This window comes from Tamandua tetradactyla, chromosome 1, assembly GCF_023851605.1.
Source record: "Tamandua tetradactyla isolate mTamTet1 chromosome 1, mTamTet1.pri, whole genome shotgun sequence".
Classification (NCBI taxonomy): domain Eukaryota; kingdom Metazoa; phylum Chordata; class Mammalia; order Pilosa; family Myrmecophagidae; genus Tamandua; species Tamandua tetradactyla.
This window is the reverse complement of record NC_135327.1, coordinates 184,515,401-184,531,949: the sequence shown is the minus strand read 5'-3', so window position 1 is coordinate 184,531,949 and position 16,549 is coordinate 184,515,401. Positions and strand designations below refer to the sequence as shown.

Here is a 16,549-nt window from a genome sequence, read left to right as displayed (position 1 = left end):
AAGGAGAGAGTCCACGAGCCAGTGACCTTTGGAGATAAAGAAGAAATACACCTCCCGGGGAGCTTCTATGAAACCGGGAGCCAGGAGAGAAAACTAGCAGATGACACCGTGTCCGCCATGTGGCATTCCAACCGAGAGAGAAGCCCTGACTGTGTTCACCATGTGCCTTCTCACTTGAGAGAGAAGTCCTGAACTTCATTGGCCTCCTTGAACCAAGGTATCTTTCCCTGGATGGATGCCTTAGATTGTGCATTTCTACAGACTTGTTTTAATTGGGACATTTTCTTGGCCTTAGAACTATAAACTAGCAACTTACTAAATTCCCCCTTTTAAAAGCCCTTCAATTTCTGGCATATTGCATTCCGGCAGCCAGCAAACTAGAACACCATGTGATTGTGAAAATCTAGTGGCTGATGCTCCCTTTATTCAGGGTATGGACAGATAAGCAAAAATAAATAAATAAATAATGGGGGGGTAAAAAAATTGGGTAGATTGCAAATCTAGTGGTCAATGTGAGGCAAGGGTAAGGGCTATGAAGGGGCATGAGATATATGGGTTTTTCTTTTTTCTTACTCTTTCTTTTTCTGGAGTGATGCAAATGTTCTAAAAATGATCATGCTGATAAATATACAACTATTTGATGATATTGTGAGTCATCGATTGTATACTTTGGATGGTCTGTATGTGCCTGAACACATCTCAATAAAAATATTTTTTTAAATGCCTTCCTAGACATTTGTTTAATCTCTGGCCTATCCCATACACTCCATAGCTAGCTACTATCCTGTCTCAGGGCCCTATCTATTTAAATTCAATGTCTGGTAAAACTAATTGAAAGGATGGTTTTAACTTTCTGGAATTCTTGATTCTTGATTCTTTTTTCTACAAGCAGAAATTTAAAAGGTGGGGGGAGTGACTTGCACATTAGTCTCTCTCTCTCTCAGAAGTAAATCACTTTAAAGCCCCGATTTCCCCTTCTTATACCACCTCAGAAGAAATAAAATATAATCTTATTCTTTTTAGACCCTTCCTATCAGCTACTTTCAGTGAAAATTGCCAGTTAGGGATTACCTGGTACCATGTTTCTCTAAATGCCTCTTATTACAGTAAATAACAAAATTATTTACCTGCCTCAAAAAAAAAAGTTATTTACCTGCCTCAAAAGCAAAGTTTTCCAATAATTTTCCTTAAAGAATCTACATCCTATACACTGAACAGTAATATCTGAATAAAATTTTATTTTTTTTTACAGAATTGTCACACTCTTTCATATAATTTTAGGTGTCTACGCATGTATGTGCCATTTTTGCTTCAGGTCTTTTCTTTTTGCTTATGATTTAAGAAATAAAATATCACAAATACTTTTGAAGCCCCCTCTTCCCAATTCCATCATTTCCTATCTTGATATATAGATAAACACAATCCTCCATTTTGTTTATCAGTCCCAGGCATATTTTTATACATACAATGCAAATATTTCCATATACAATATCTAATATTGTGCTACCTGTTTTGAACTTTACATAAATATCTTACTCTACATTTCATTCTGCACCCTTCATTTTTTTTAATTTATTTAGTTTTATTGTGGTAACTGTGGTGGTTTGGAGTTATATATCTCAGAAAAATATGTTCTCAAAATTACATCCACTCCTGTGGATGTACACCTTTGTAATGACCTTTTGATGAGGTTACTTCAGTTAAGGTGTGGCCCAACAATATCTGAATGGCTCTTCATCCTATTTTGGAAGGCCTTATAGGGAAGGCCACAGCTACTATCCTGTCTCAGGACCCTATCTATTTAGGGTCACAGGGAGGAGCAAGTAGTCGGAAGTCAATGGAACCCCGAGAATGCAAGGGAGACCACCACGTGCACTACGACACGACAGAAAAATTAAGGACCAAGGATAGCTGGCCCCAGAAAGTCACAATTTTCTAGGAGAAAGCATCACTTTAATAATGCCTTGATTTTGGACTTCTCCTAGCCTAAAAATCATGAGCCAAATTCCCTTTGTTTAAGACAACTCAGTGCACGGTATTTGTTTTAGCAGCCAGGAAGCTAAAACAGTAACAAACATATACACACACAACCTATAATTTGTCATTTTAACCATTTTTTAGGTATACACTTCAGTGACATTAACTACATTTCCAGTGATTGCTACCAGCACCACCATCCATTACCAAGACTTTTTTATCATTACAAACAAAAATTCTGACCCATTAATCAATAATTCCTCCTGTCCCTTCACCCCAGCCCCTGGTAATCTCTAACCACTTTCTGATCATATACTTTTTTATTTATTTAAACTTTATGTTTAAGTAAACATTTGGAAACATGTAGATCAATTGCATTTATTTTAAATACTATGATAGTTTCTATTGTATAAATATACCATATTTTATTATCTATTTTCCTCTGAATGGATACAAGTTTTTCTTTTTTGTCTATTTATTTTGCTATTAGAAACAGTGGTGCATGCCATGGACATTCTCAGATGTGTTTCATGGATTCATGAGTTATGTTCAGAAGCAGAAATGCCTGGATGAGGCTACATATGTCTTCAGCCCCATGAGACAGTGCACAGTTGCTCTCCAACTGTTGTACCAGTTCCTATACAGGAGCATACGGCAGAGCATCTTTAAGATAGAAATAATCCTATCGCATCCAGGTCTGCAAAATACTCCAGGGCCTTGGGGAAGAAGAGTTGCGTTGCCTAAATAGAAGAGCTATTATAGAGATGAAGAGAAATTCACAGCAAAACTGAATGAGAATTGCAAAGAGATGGAAACAGCCAAAATGTCCATCAACAGACGAGTGGCTAAACAAACTGTGGTATATACATACGATGGAATATTATGCAGCTTTAAGACAGAATAAACTTATGAAGCATGTAATAACATGGATGGACCTACAGAACATTATGCTGAGTGAGTCTAGCCAAAAACTAAAGGACAAATACTGTATGGTCCCACTGATGTGAACCGACATTCGAGAATAAACTTGGAATATGTCATTGGTAACAGAGACCAGCAGGAGTTAGAAACAGGGTAAGATAATGGGTAATTGGAGCTGAAGGGATACAGACTGTGCAACAGGACTAGATACAAAAACTCAAAAATGGACAGCACAATAATACCTAATTGTAATGTAATTATGTTAAAACATTGAATGAAGCTGCATCTGAGCTATAGTTTTTTTTGTTGTTTGTTTGTTTCTTTCTTTCTTTTTTTATTATTTTTATTTTTATTTTTTCTCTATATTAACATTCTATATCTTTTTCTGTTGTTTTGCTAGTTCTTTTCCTAAATCGATGCAAATGTACTAAGAAATGATGATCATGCATCTATGTGACGATGTTAAGAATTACTGATTGCATATGTAGAATGGAATGATTTCTAAATGTTGTGTTAATTTCTTTTTTTCTTTAATTAATAAAAAAAAAACTGAATGAGAGATGCACTAGAGCAAACAGAGTGTCCAACAAGTAAGGTTCAGAATATAGAACAGCAGGACATTTTAAAAAGCAGGAAATGATACAAATTTATGAAGATGACCTAATATAAAGTAAATTGCCTTTTCTTGGCAAAATACTTTGACGCCAAAAAAAAAATCAATTGAAATAATTCAGATACTGCAGTCTCCCATAAAAGCAGCAAGTCTGTCAAGCTGCTTTGAATGTCAACAGCAGCTTCTGCTTAGACTAAATATCACCTGTAGACAATTCCTAGTGACTCCTTAAATGCCATCTCCATGCATGCAAATTTACAAAAAATAAATATTTTTCATTCTTGAATCACCTGTTCATTGCCTGCCTTATATTTATCCTCACCATCGTTTAAAAATATTTCTGAATAGAAGAATATCACTGGTGTGATTCATAAAAATCTGGTAACAGCGATTGTCTCTTGGGAGAAGTCCTGGGAGTCTAGGAGACAAGGATGAGTGGAAAGCAGACTAGGTAAGTATTACCTACTCAGAATTATTAATTAATAATTTTTAATGAGGCTAAGATTTCATCTTATCAAACCACAGATAGCTCCCTGAGAACATCTTTGAACCAGACGTTTTGCCCTAAATCAGATGATTTCCCCAAAATCTCCCAACTGCTCAAAGAGGATACCCAAGAATCACCCATGCCCCCAAATGCATAAATCTCTTACAGACCCAATCACATGGCTTGTATTTGTTAGCTTATTTGTATACTTCTTCCCTTTGACCTTTTCTTCCTTGAGGACAAGAACTACAGATTTCACTCAAGATCCTCAACCCCAAGGAATGTGCCTGACATAGTTGATGCTTGATAAACATTTCTAGAATAAATACAATGAAGTATCCTTCATCAAGCAATGATTTTGAATGAACTGAGGAATGTATTCATTACTTTTGCTTGTTCTATATATTGGTACTCTTTAAAAGTTTTGTTTAGAAAAAGAAAAAAATAAATTTTTTCTCAAAAATATTTAAATGTAAGCCCCATGAGGGCAGGGTTTTGTCTGTTTTATTAATTAGTGTATCAAAGCATACCAGAGTAGGTGCTCAAAAACTACACTGAATGAAGAACCCTAGCTATGAAGTATTCAACACGATGACTGATAATGCAGCTCCTTTCTCTATTAAGTTTTTTAAAATGTTTAACTCCAATCTATAAGATGACATTTTCAAATTATTAGAAAGAGAAAAAATGTAATTTTTATTACTTCCTTGTATATTGGCAAGAAATCAGCTGCTTTGTTTTAACCTCTTCCGGTTACAAACTAGCACCCAGGGATCAGTTTAGAAATGACTTTCTTTCTCTGACTCCAGATTTTGTTCTCTTTCTCTCACTCCCATTCTTTCCCTTTCCCTTCCCCTTCTTTTGGTTCTCTTTCAACCATTTATCTATTATTTACTTTCTGTCACCCAAATCTACCTTTCTCATCAAATGTTAGAGTGTAAAAGGGCTTGGCGTTTATACAATGTAAACCCATTATTTTACCTATGGATAAACTGAGTCCTAAAAGAATGTATGCATTCTCTCAAAATTAGCACTCAACCAATCAGGACGTTGGGATAATATTTCCAATGTCTAGTCATCCACCAAGTCACGCACTCCCTCCTCTCTCTATTTATTGTTTCTGATAAGAAGGTATGTAAGTTTCTGCATCTGAATGAACTTTTGTCACTTGAACATCTGATGTCTAGTTGTATATGTTGGGGAGTGGGGGAGGGGGGAGCGTTTGGGAGTAAAAGGTCAAACTAACCTAGAGTGTGTTTAGGATTCTGCATGAGGATCTTACAATTACCTACCAATAGCAGAGAGGGAGAAAATATTTTTTAACTGCCAGTTCAAAGTGGAGTGTATAGAATTGATCCCGAAATTGATCCTTGCAGACCCTACCATAAAAGAATGAATAAACTGACAGAGAAAAAATTAGGCTCTTGACATCACTGACTCAATAAAAAGAGATCACCCAGAGTCTCTGGGCCAGGTGATCCCCAGTCCAGGTGAGACACATATGACCTGAGGAAGAGCCTCATCAACTACATGTGACAATAAATGCAGGAAACAGAGTTGTTCCACAATAGCTAGCAAAGGGCTCTGCATACTGCAGGTGCTCAAAAAGTATCTTCCTACCCCTCCCTCTCCCTTCCCCATCCAAGCATCCGCCCACGAGTCATAGGTTAGTTGTATTTTGGGATGACTGGGGAGAAGGGGACTAAAGGGTGTGATCTAGATTATTTACCTGTCTATACGGGCTTACATATTATCTCTATGCATAGGAATAGACACACACTATATAAGGCCATGGGTGTTCATAGGTGTTTTCATTTGCTAAGCTTCTCAACGCAGATACCAAGAAATGTATTGGTTTTAACCATGGGAGGTTAGCTTATAAACTTACAGTTTTGAAGCTGTGAAAATATCTAGGCATCATCAAAACAGTGCTTTCTTCGCAAGGACCAGCTGCATGCAACCCTTGGCTCCTCTATCACATGGCAAGATAAATGGCAGTGTCTGCTGGTCTCTCCCTTCTCTTCTAGGTTTCATTGCTTTCAGCTTCTTGCTTTCCTGGCTTTCTTCTTCTTCTTTTTTTTTTTATTAATTTTTTAATTTTTTTAAAATACGAAAAAACACCAAACAAATGCAAATATTCGTAAATTTTGATCATTCCGTTCTACACCTACATATATAATCAGTAATTCACAATATCATCACATAGTTGCATATTCATCATCATGATCATTTCTTGGAACATTTGCATCTATTCAGAAAAAGAAATAAAAAGAAAACAGAAAAAAATTCATACATACTATACCCCCCACGCCTCCCCCTCACTGATCACCAGCATTTCACTCTGAATTTATTTTAACATTTGTTCCTGGCTTTCTTTCTTTGTCTGAATTTCATTTTCTTATAAAGGACTACAGTAAAAGGATTAAGACTCACCCTGTGCCATGCCTTAACTGAAGTAACCTTATCCAAAGATCCTACTTGAAATGGGTTCACACCCACAGGAATGGATTCCTTTTAAGAACATGAATTTCTGGGGTATATACAGCTCCAAACCACCATAACAGGTGTTTGCCTGTGAGCAAGCATGTCTCAGGTTTAAGTTTTTAACTAGTCATCAAACAGTTTTTCAGACCCTACTAGGTACAGAAACAACACATATTTTAAAAATTAAATAGTCCCTGCCCTCCAGGAATGTATGGCTCAGTAAGCATGCAGAGAAACTCAGCCTATGGGACTTCTCCACCATGAACATCCTTAACTCCTACTCCCTGCTTTAGATTCTTCCTCTCTTTTCCCCATAATCAATGCCTACCTATATTATAAAACTAAAACCAAATGGAACTATTTAACTTGGTTAAATAGTTAACTATTTAACTATTTATTTGTCCATCTTCCCCTTTGTGCTTCCTTAGAGCAAAGACTCTTCATGGTACTTACTACATCACGTTATATTATACATTGATTTGTTTATAAGATATTATTTTTATTCCATATGCCTTTATTTATTGTCTCTCACTCTCTACCCTGGAATGTAAGCTTCTCTGTGTTGTTCAACACTGATTTGATGCCTGGCACATAGTAGATCCTCAATATTTGTTGAATGCCTGACTATGTCCTTCATGCCTATATCCTCAGCATCTACCACAGTGAACAAAGTAAATACTCAAATATGATGACAGTGGCTTTCAAAGGGAGGGGCATGGGCCACCTTCGGAGGCTCTTCTTCCTCCTCAGTGCAGAGTTGGAGTTCTCTGGGCTTTTCCATTGAAATTTTGATGATTTTGATGATTGACTTTGATGAGATTTAAAATTATTCTTTCCTATTTTGGTTCAATCTGGAGAATGAATAGACTACTCTCTTCTCCCTCTCCTTCCCCAGCCTGAACAGATTCCATGGTGAAAATAAAGTACAGTGGATGAGTACCCATACCTAGAACCAAAATTCAAATCCTGACACCTTTGTTTCCTAACTGCAGGACTTGCAAGCTATTTGATGCTCATGTGCCTCAGTTTCCTCATCTGCAGAATGGGAGTAAATATAATACTCACCTTTGGGGTTATGAAGAATAAATGAGCTAACATATGTAAAACTCTTAGAAGAGTGCCTGGCATAAAATGTTGGCTATTTATATTATTAATCTCTTCCTCACCCAGTCAACTTCGCAGGTTATATTTCATGGAGTTGCAGATATGGAAAGGAAAGAAGAAGGGACAGAAGCATGTGAGAATGCTGTGAGTCAATGATGGAAAATTAAGAAATTATAGCCTTAGCATAGCTTACCATGAACTAATATTTTCTGCCCAACACATTCAAATAGTAAAGGTTCTTATAGTGTAAAATAATATACTTAAATGTAAACCCAAATTACCATGTCTAATTATCCTCATTTGAAGCAAAGTTAAGTGCTTGGTATTTTTTGAGGCTATAGGGCAACTCTGTCCAACAGAACTTCTTGCAATGATCGAATGTTCTATAATCTGTACCATGTGGCTATTGAGCATTTGTAGTGTAACTGAGGAACTGAACTTAAATTTTATTTAACTTTGGTCATTTTAGATTTAAATAGCCACATGTGACTAGTGGCTACACTACTCAGCAGCATAGCTATGGCACACAAGGCCCCTTGACTTGGCCCTTGCTTGCTCTCCAGTTCCTCTTCTACTCCTCCTGGTCACCCTGGAAATCAGCACACACAAGCAGAACTGCCATCTCATACCTCCATGCCTGAAATGCCCTTCCTACTTCCTCCACCTCCAAACTTCATCAAAATCTTGTTCTGATTTCATTTCCTCAGCATCACCTTCCCTAACACTTTTCCCACCTTACTTAGCCCACCACAGACAAAACGGACCATTGCTTCCTCTGTGTCTCCCTGAATCTGTTTCTCTTGTTGCTCTCATCATCCTGAGGTTGTAATTTATTTGGTTACAACTCTGTGATGCTAAGACTACGACAATCTTGAGGACAATGTCTTATTCATGCCTTCATCCTAGCAATGTGCATCAATCACACAAAACATACACAGTAAATAATTTGCTGATGACATTCATTTTAAATGTGTTCAATGTTTTACTAAAACAATTCTCAGAATCTGGATAGCTACTCTATGATTATGAAAACTCTAAATCAAATTCTATTATAAGGCATATTTTCAAATACCAGAAAAGTTCTTAAGAGTCCCAGCTGAAGGTCTACTTGTTTCAAGCAAGATCAGTATAACATTTCAGTACAAAACAAAGTATATAAACGCTCCCTGAGAGTTCCCTGGAACAAAATCCTACTTGTAAATGCTCCTCCTACGGGTCTACAAGTCTCTGGTATTTCAGAAACTGATCCCGTCATTGATCTGTCCCCAGTGCTTGCAGTGACTTACCAGTGAGACAAGGATGAGGTTTAAAAGCAAGAAGACAAGAGGACATGAGTGAAAACTCTTCATGGAAACTTCAAAAGGAATTTAGGGTAATTTGCCCTTGCTGCACCCTCTACCCAGTCCTACCTCCAAGAAGAAAATAACTAAAACGTTATCTAACATGAAAAATAATGACTGTGGGTTGTATGTGTCTCTGCAGTGACATACATTATCTAAAAAAGTATTATGTTTTTCCCTTATTCCTTGGCAAAGCTTCTGCTTAAGAAATCTTCCTTTGGTATATCATATTGCATCTCTCACAATATTAAAATAGTCTGATAGCCACACTGGTTCAATTTTTTTAATCACAAATTTCTCACTAATCTTTTATTAGAGTCCTACAGAATTTCCTACAACTGCAATAAGTTCTGGATGGACACATTTCTCTGAACCTAATTTGTATAAGCTAGTTCCCAAACTGGTGAATGTATTTTACGAATGTTTTCTTTCCTGCCCTTCCAGAACTTACAGTTCAATAAGACAAGCAAATACACAGCAACCAGAAATGCAGACTTGTATTTACAGCCATTGCAGCAAAGCATTAAAAGAAATGAATTTCATAAGGAACATGAATTCAAAGGGCTTTATCTTCAAATCAGATATAGATTTGACTTTTGCTTTCTTATTAATCACGGAGTTTTTGTTTTATTTTGAAATGCACAAACAGCCCTCTCTGATGTAATGCATATTGATTTAACATATAACTAAATTTTATGGAGCTGCATGATCACTGAGATTAATCTCTAATTTTCCCATAATATTGACAGATTTTAAACAGTCTTTCTCTGATTTCCATTTTCTCTTGCCTAACACACAGCCCTTCAAGTTTTAATCTAAGAAGGTGTTTCAAAAAAGACAAAGGTCTAAGAAATCTTTTGAGGCTGCTAATAAATAATGTGAGATAAAAAATCTTTCTCTAAAATGCTCTAAATTGAAATATAGAGATAGCGGTCTCTCTTCTAACTTCCTTATAGAAATCTGTCAACCTATAAAGAACATTAAATCTAGAAATTGTGTTCTACTTGTGTTGTTTGAGAATTCTGCTAATATAAGATGCACTTACTTCCAAAATGTGTCTACTGCTGCTTAGAAAAGAAGGTCTGCCTTTCAAAGATTATGTTTTGAGGTGAAAAATGAAGATAGTGACCTTAAGTCTCTCAAGATTTGTAAGCCTGGCATGCCATCTATCTCAATAACACCTAACAGGAATGTCAAATGGACAGAAATGGCCATGGTAACCGGGTGCTTGCAGCTGACAGTGATTGCTGTATTTTGGGTGATGGGGAACAGCATTTCCATTACTTCAAGTGAAATACAATTCCCTGCCAACTCAAGGTATCAATGTATTCAATCCCCCTGCTGTGCCGTGTCCATTTTCTGTTGCTGCAATTAAAAATCAGTCGATACAAAGTCAAAATGTTGTACATTCTTCCCTTATCCCCCTCCCTGTCACTGTGTTTCCAGCTTCACCGGAAGAACATGTCACTATGGTAACCAATCCCTCTGGTGCACAGACCAAGTCAACCTTTCTAGCTGGACTGCCAAGCAGAGCAACATGGAATCAAAGCACTGAATGGAACCACCAGGAGCTGTGAATTCCTTCTCCCTTTCTCTAAGTGGGGCTCAGCAATATCAGACAGAAGGATCCTTGTCTTGTTCTAGACGACATTCAAGGAAGGAAATTCAACAATGTCCTTCAGCAAATCCTGCGAGTTTTTGTCAGTCATTATTAACACGAATTCTTCCTCATATTTCAGCTCACTTTCTACCACTTCAACTTTAAGGAAATCAGAATATTGCAAATAAAATAGCACTTCATGAACCTGAAAATTGTTATAAGCTCATCCACTGTCAAGAACCACTTGACTTCCCCTTGTTTTCTTAATTCTAAATCCAAGCCCAAGTTTCTCTCTTCTGGAATCCTGTAACCCTTCATATACATCATTACAAAGTTGTAGAGTTCCAAATGGGTCACTCTACTCTGAGACAGGCCTAATCATGAAACAAATACAGTGTCTGTGGTATTAATACACCCAAACTAAGTCAGCTAAATTCTCTAGTCATTCTACAGAAGTTACAAAACAAACATTAAGATGGATTCTCTCTCTGGACCTACCTCACCTAAATTGGAACTGGCCGCTTAGCTCATACTCACTGTGTCATTCTTAAACAATTGACTTTTTTTTTCAAATTAACAATTTTGATGTATTTCAACATTCTTCATAAATCAAAGGATAAGATCAGCTTTCATGAATATTATTTTAAAATAGCAGCAAACCTCACTGCACTATAATATTAAGAGACATTAAGAACTGTTTTATGCCTTAGCTTCAAAATCCTGTGCAAATAATAGCATTGTTTTCACCTTGTCATCACCTTTTAATAAATGAAGAGAGTGAAGGGGGTGAAGACTCATAAAATCCACACCACATCTTCTCTGGGTGCAGCTACCATAAAAGAGAACATATTCCTTTCTTCAGGGCAATAGTAATACACATTCAAGTAATATTTCAGTGCCTTGATGGAACATGATGGTGTTCAAAATATAAATCATACAAGATTTATAAACTGTGTAAGATAAGAAGAACATTTTAATTTGTTATGTGATCAGATTAAAGTATCAAATCAACTTTTAGCATTAGCAAATATAATTTGCTTTCTGCTTTGGAATAATTTGGTACTTCATACGTCTTCCAGTAACAATATTTCTTCTCTCTGAAGTGCCCACTTTGGTGTTATCCAAACAACTACTTTTCTTGTGCTTATTAGACTCTGCTAATAGTTAAAGCACTCGAGTCACTTTTATCAACCAATTTCTCAGAAGGAGAAATAAAGTATTGTGATATGATGCTACTGGCCAAGAGCTTATGCTGTGATAAGACAGGGACTGTGATCTGTTGTGTTTATATGACCAATGCCTGCACCATGCCTGGTATATGCAGCAGTTAGAAAACGTTTCTGGCATGAGTAAGGCCTTCCCTTGAGATGTTTCCCCCAATTTCCCTTGACGAATCTATTCAACATGTAAAACAAAGGTTGAAATTAGGAGTCATTCTACCCGCAACACAATCTTCTGTTTACAGTACAACAATCTAAGATTCCGTTTCTTCCCAGAAGTTGATAAAGCATTATCCTGCATAAAAACCTCGAACCATGAGATTCCACCGAAATCCCAACAGACAAGCTCAAGACAAGAGACCCCGTAAGCCTCCGCCACGCTCCACGCTCCATTACAGCTATTGGGAGGCAAGTTCTGGCCACTCCAAGGCTCAGCCAGGCCTGGATAGCTGAACCTCCTGAAATCAGGAGACCTGGAAGCCCCAACCGGCCGTCCCGATGGCCAGGGGAAGAGAGGGCAGGGGCCGCGCGGCCTAAAGCGCGGGGCTCTCCGCAGAGCCACGCCTAGCGCCTCGCCCTTACCTTTCCGAATGAGAGCAGCGATCTCCGGGTCGAAGCCCTGCCGGTGGCACTTCCTCCAGAGGCCCATGTTGGTGGAGTTGTACTGCCGGCTGCACTCGTCAACCGGGCTCAGGGCGAAGAGCTGCCGGCGATTCCGGGCCCGCAGGAGTTTCCCCTCCCAGCGGTCCAGGCGCGAGCGGCTAGCCCGGAGCGGCAAGTTGTTGTTGTTGTTGTAAATGAAGCCTGGGTCGACCCGGCGGGTGTTGAAGGCCTTGCACCTGTCCCTGTGCTTCCTAGCGTCCGTCTCGTACCAGTGGTCCGAGCAGATGGCCACGGCCAGCATGCCCAGGGCGCAGAGAGCTAGCGAGAGGCCCGTGTAGAGCAGTAACCTTCCGGCAGCCATGCCTTCGCTTCGCGGCTACACTATGGGCATGTTCCGCCGCAGCCTCGCCTTCCCTCTGCGCACCCGAAACAAAGCGGCGGGCGGCGGAGCCGGGGGTGGGGGAACAGGAGGGAGACTCGCGCGGCGAAGCCCCCACGGGTGCACGCGGTCCCCGCCTACGGTGCGCGGCCCGGGGACCTCGGAAGGACGGGCAGACTAAAAAGTTCTGATCCGGAGAGGCTCCAGAGGGCTTCTGAGCATCCTCCCGGACAGGTGCAGCCTCAGGCGGCGGCTGAGCCCAGCACAGCCGCCTCCCGCCCCCTCCCCGCCCCGCAGGAAGCTACAGCTCGGGACCCGCCGCCCCAGCGCGCGGCCTGGCTTCAGGCGCAACTGCCCTCTGGCCGGAAACTAAATACTCAGTGTCCTCCGCTGCGGTGTGGGTTCTAGGGTTCCTTTGTGCAGAGTGGCGACCGGACCGATTCGCCTTAAGGCTGGGGTCGGGATCGCAGTCAGGAGGAGCCACTTGACCACTGGATTAAACTGAAACACCCCTGATAGGAGGGAATCTCCAGAGGGCAGGCCGGCTGCCCTGAGTCCCGCCTGGGTTTCCCTTGCAGGGACTTTCGCCTGTCCGGCCTGCAAGTTAAGACCCGGGGCGCACAACCAGAAACGTGTTTCCCTCTATGGATTGGGTCTTTTAAAAGTCTCCGTCCTCTGTCACCAGCAGGTCCTTTGCTCCGTCTGCCCCGCGTTGCGCTCAAAGGCGGGCTCCCAGCGGGCGGGCGGGCTCCGCCGACCTTTCCCCACTAGCTCCCCAGCTGCCTGCCTCTGGCCTCGCCATTCAGGCAGCCCCTCTGGCGAACCGCGCAGTCACCGGGGCGGCGTTACCGGACGATCCCTGGTCCAGGGTTTGCAGAGACCGGGCGCGAGGGACGGGAGGCGCCGAGGAGTACGCACCAGGCGCGCGGAGCTGGGCGCACAGCGCTTTCAACACCATGGACAGATCGCGCGGTCGCGGCACATAGCCGGCCCCTCTGCCAGCCCCCAAGACTTCATGCTGCTTTCCCCCGCGCCGTCTTCTTCCTGGAGTGTCCACCCGGTCACCTCCTGACCCGCCTCTCCCGCGACGCCTCCGCCTCACTTCGTCTGGCTTCCCGAGAACGCCGGGAACGTGCTGCCCATGTGCAAAGAAAAGGCTGCAGGCACCGAGAAAACCACCAGCCCCGGCCCCTCAAAACAATCCGTCCCCCTCTCCCGCCACCGGAGTCCCTGGCACTCTAACAACCCGTCTGGGGTCAGCAGTTCTTGGATTGCACCATTTTCTTCGCAGCCCACCCAGAAGCCGAGATGCCGGCTTACTCCGCAGCACGCTGAGAATCCCGTCCTGGCCTCGGCGTCGGGATCCCGGTGTGCAGTGGTCGCCTAGGTGAATGGGGCGAGGGTGGGGGGAGGGAGGCTGGGTTGCTCGGCTTCCCTTCCCGCCCTCCTCTTTTAGCTGCGGCCGCTCCCAGGCCTCGCGGGCTCCACCGGTGCTCGGCTGGTGCTCCGGGAGTACAGGCTGCTCCAGAGGGGGCCGGGAAATCGCATCTCCCGGCTGCAGGCGCCGGGAAGAAGCCGCTGCCGCGCTCTCTGCTCGGGCGCCGTGCGCTGCAGCCTTGGCTAAAGCCCACATACGAGAACACGGATCGCGCAGCCAAAAGCTAGTGATGTCATCCGTGCAACGTGAGCCTCATCTCTTATTTTTCTAGTCTCCTTAAAGATAAACTGCACCATTTCCCAGACACGAAGTGTGCAGCCTTATTCCTTGACCAGGCAAGTCAATGGTGCCTAGATAGATAAATGCCCAACTACATCCATATTTTTGCACATATACATATATGTGTCATGTAACATGTTTACATGCATTATTATATATTTAGATCTGTTGCCTACAACTCGTGCTTCTCTTTTTTGAATAATGGAAAATCCCTTCAAATCAACCCCAGCTTTTTAAAGAAAAGACTGCTTTTTGCGGAGACGGCGAAGAGAGGAACCCAGCGTAACGTGTTTCAGTCGCAGATGTCTTGGATTGTATTTGATCTTTGTTTTCTCCCAAAAAGCCACAGGCGTTACCTTGCTAACTAGCTACAGGCGTTTCCTCCCTGGGCTGAGCGCGTCGTCAAGCTGTCATGACCAGCCCTAGTCCAGCCGCAAGCTCGCGCCATACACGCCGGCGCAAACGCTATCTCCACCTGCCCTCCCTCCTCAGGAGGAAAAGAAAAAAGAACTATGACCCAATCGTTTAAGACAAGTGGAAGGGAATTTTCAATGGGGGTTAAGGGGTACTGGGGAATAGATGTTTTGAAAGCACTCGGAGATTCGAGGCGAGGAGGTAGGGTAAAATGAACCTTGGTGCAGGGTTTGTCCTTATATGTGTGTGGCGGCTGGATTTAGGCTCTGCGGGGACTCTGGGAGGTAGTGTGAGACCCCTAGACTTGAGCGGGTGGGCCCCAGGCGAGCCCCGCTTCTTCCTCCCCTCCCCCACTTTGCTCACGTGAGACAGCGCCGCAAAGGCTGGAGGCCTCCTTCCGAGGTTCTACAACTGGGTTTTTATTCTAACGCTCACCGCTCATTTTCACCCTCACCACCCGGCCCAGGGTCCGCACTATGGGATAAAGAGCTGCGCTGGGGCAAAGAGCGGCCAGCACCCTGCTTTGCACACGGGGGGTTGTAAACCAAAATGAGCGCACCTCCACCATATTCTTTTTGTCTTTTTTTCCTCCTTCCAGCATTTTGAAAATCGCGAACGAGGCGTTTCAGTGCCATCTAGTGGGGGAGGGGCGTGCTCGCTCTCTTCCCTGGATTCTGCAATGGGATTTGCTGAAGGGACAACAGAGCCTGAGGATGCCCTCTGGGTTCTCGGGTGCTAGGCAGGTTGAGGGGCTGCAGGCCAGGTGCTTTGCCAGATTCTCGCCCCCGGGGTTCCAGGATAATAAGGCAAAACAGAGCGACTTCAGTCACAGTGTCTTTTCACCTTCTTTTTTCCCCGTCTTCTTACCAGGTTCCTTCAACAGTGAAAACAGGGAAACAGGTGCAAACAATTTGCATGCATATAGACAACCTCTTAAACTTCTGAAGCTATTTCCTTCCCTAAAGTCCAAAGCACTTTTAAGCTAACAGGATGCCTGCATTTGGTAGTAGGGAGGAGGCAAAGAAGTGAAATGACATCTACAAGGTCACTCAGGAACTTTAGAATCAACCATACAGTAATTTCTTCTAGAATATTTCCCCAAAAACTGATTGACCAGCTTCTACTTGAACACTTGCTATGAGAGGGAAATCACTCTGTTTACAAGTTGCCTGTTGCACTATTGGACAATGTAAACGGTTAGACACATCCTCCTTATACTGAGCCTGGTCCTAGGTCCATTTAACTCCTACTCATTGGCCTTTGTTTTTTCCTTCTAGAGGCCCACAGGTGATGTGTGATCCTTCTCCCGTGTAATGGTCCTTCTCAGTCTTGATGTTTAGTCATCATGTTCTAAGCCTTTTTTTCCTCCAGGCTAAATACCCCCTTGTTCATCCCATCTTTGTGCCAATTTGTCTCTGGTTTGTGATACCTCCTGATTATTAGTGCTCCTTTTAGGTAACACCTCTTGGATCTACCTATCTTGTAAACTTCTGAGGAAAAAATGCATCCGTCTGTGATGTTTTTACATGACCTATGTAGAAGCCTAATGATTCCCACTTCTTCTAGGAGCCATCCCTTTTGAATGCTAACCCAGGGTCTTCCCCAGAAATGGCATTAACATCATTGATTTGCAATTTGTGAAAATGACATTCTTAAAAGTTAGAATTCCATCCTGAACTGTCTTCAGTTA

The 16,549-nt window shown here is 42.1% G+C and overlaps 1 protein-coding gene across 1 annotated transcript in view; it reads right to left on the bottom strand.

The window, feature by feature from the left end:
* Positions 1-14,195, bottom strand: part of TMEM178B (transmembrane protein 178B) — a 388,508-nt gene extending 374,313 nt beyond the window's left edge. Inside the window, exon 1 of the mRNA XM_077147874.1 lies at positions 12,329-14,195. Coding sequence (XP_077003989.1) covers positions 12,329-12,710 — 382 coding nt within the window. The 5' untranslated portion in view covers positions 12,711-14,195. The remainder of the gene's footprint in view (positions 1-12,328) is intronic.
* Between the last annotated feature and the right edge of the window lie 2,354 nt (positions 14,196-16,549).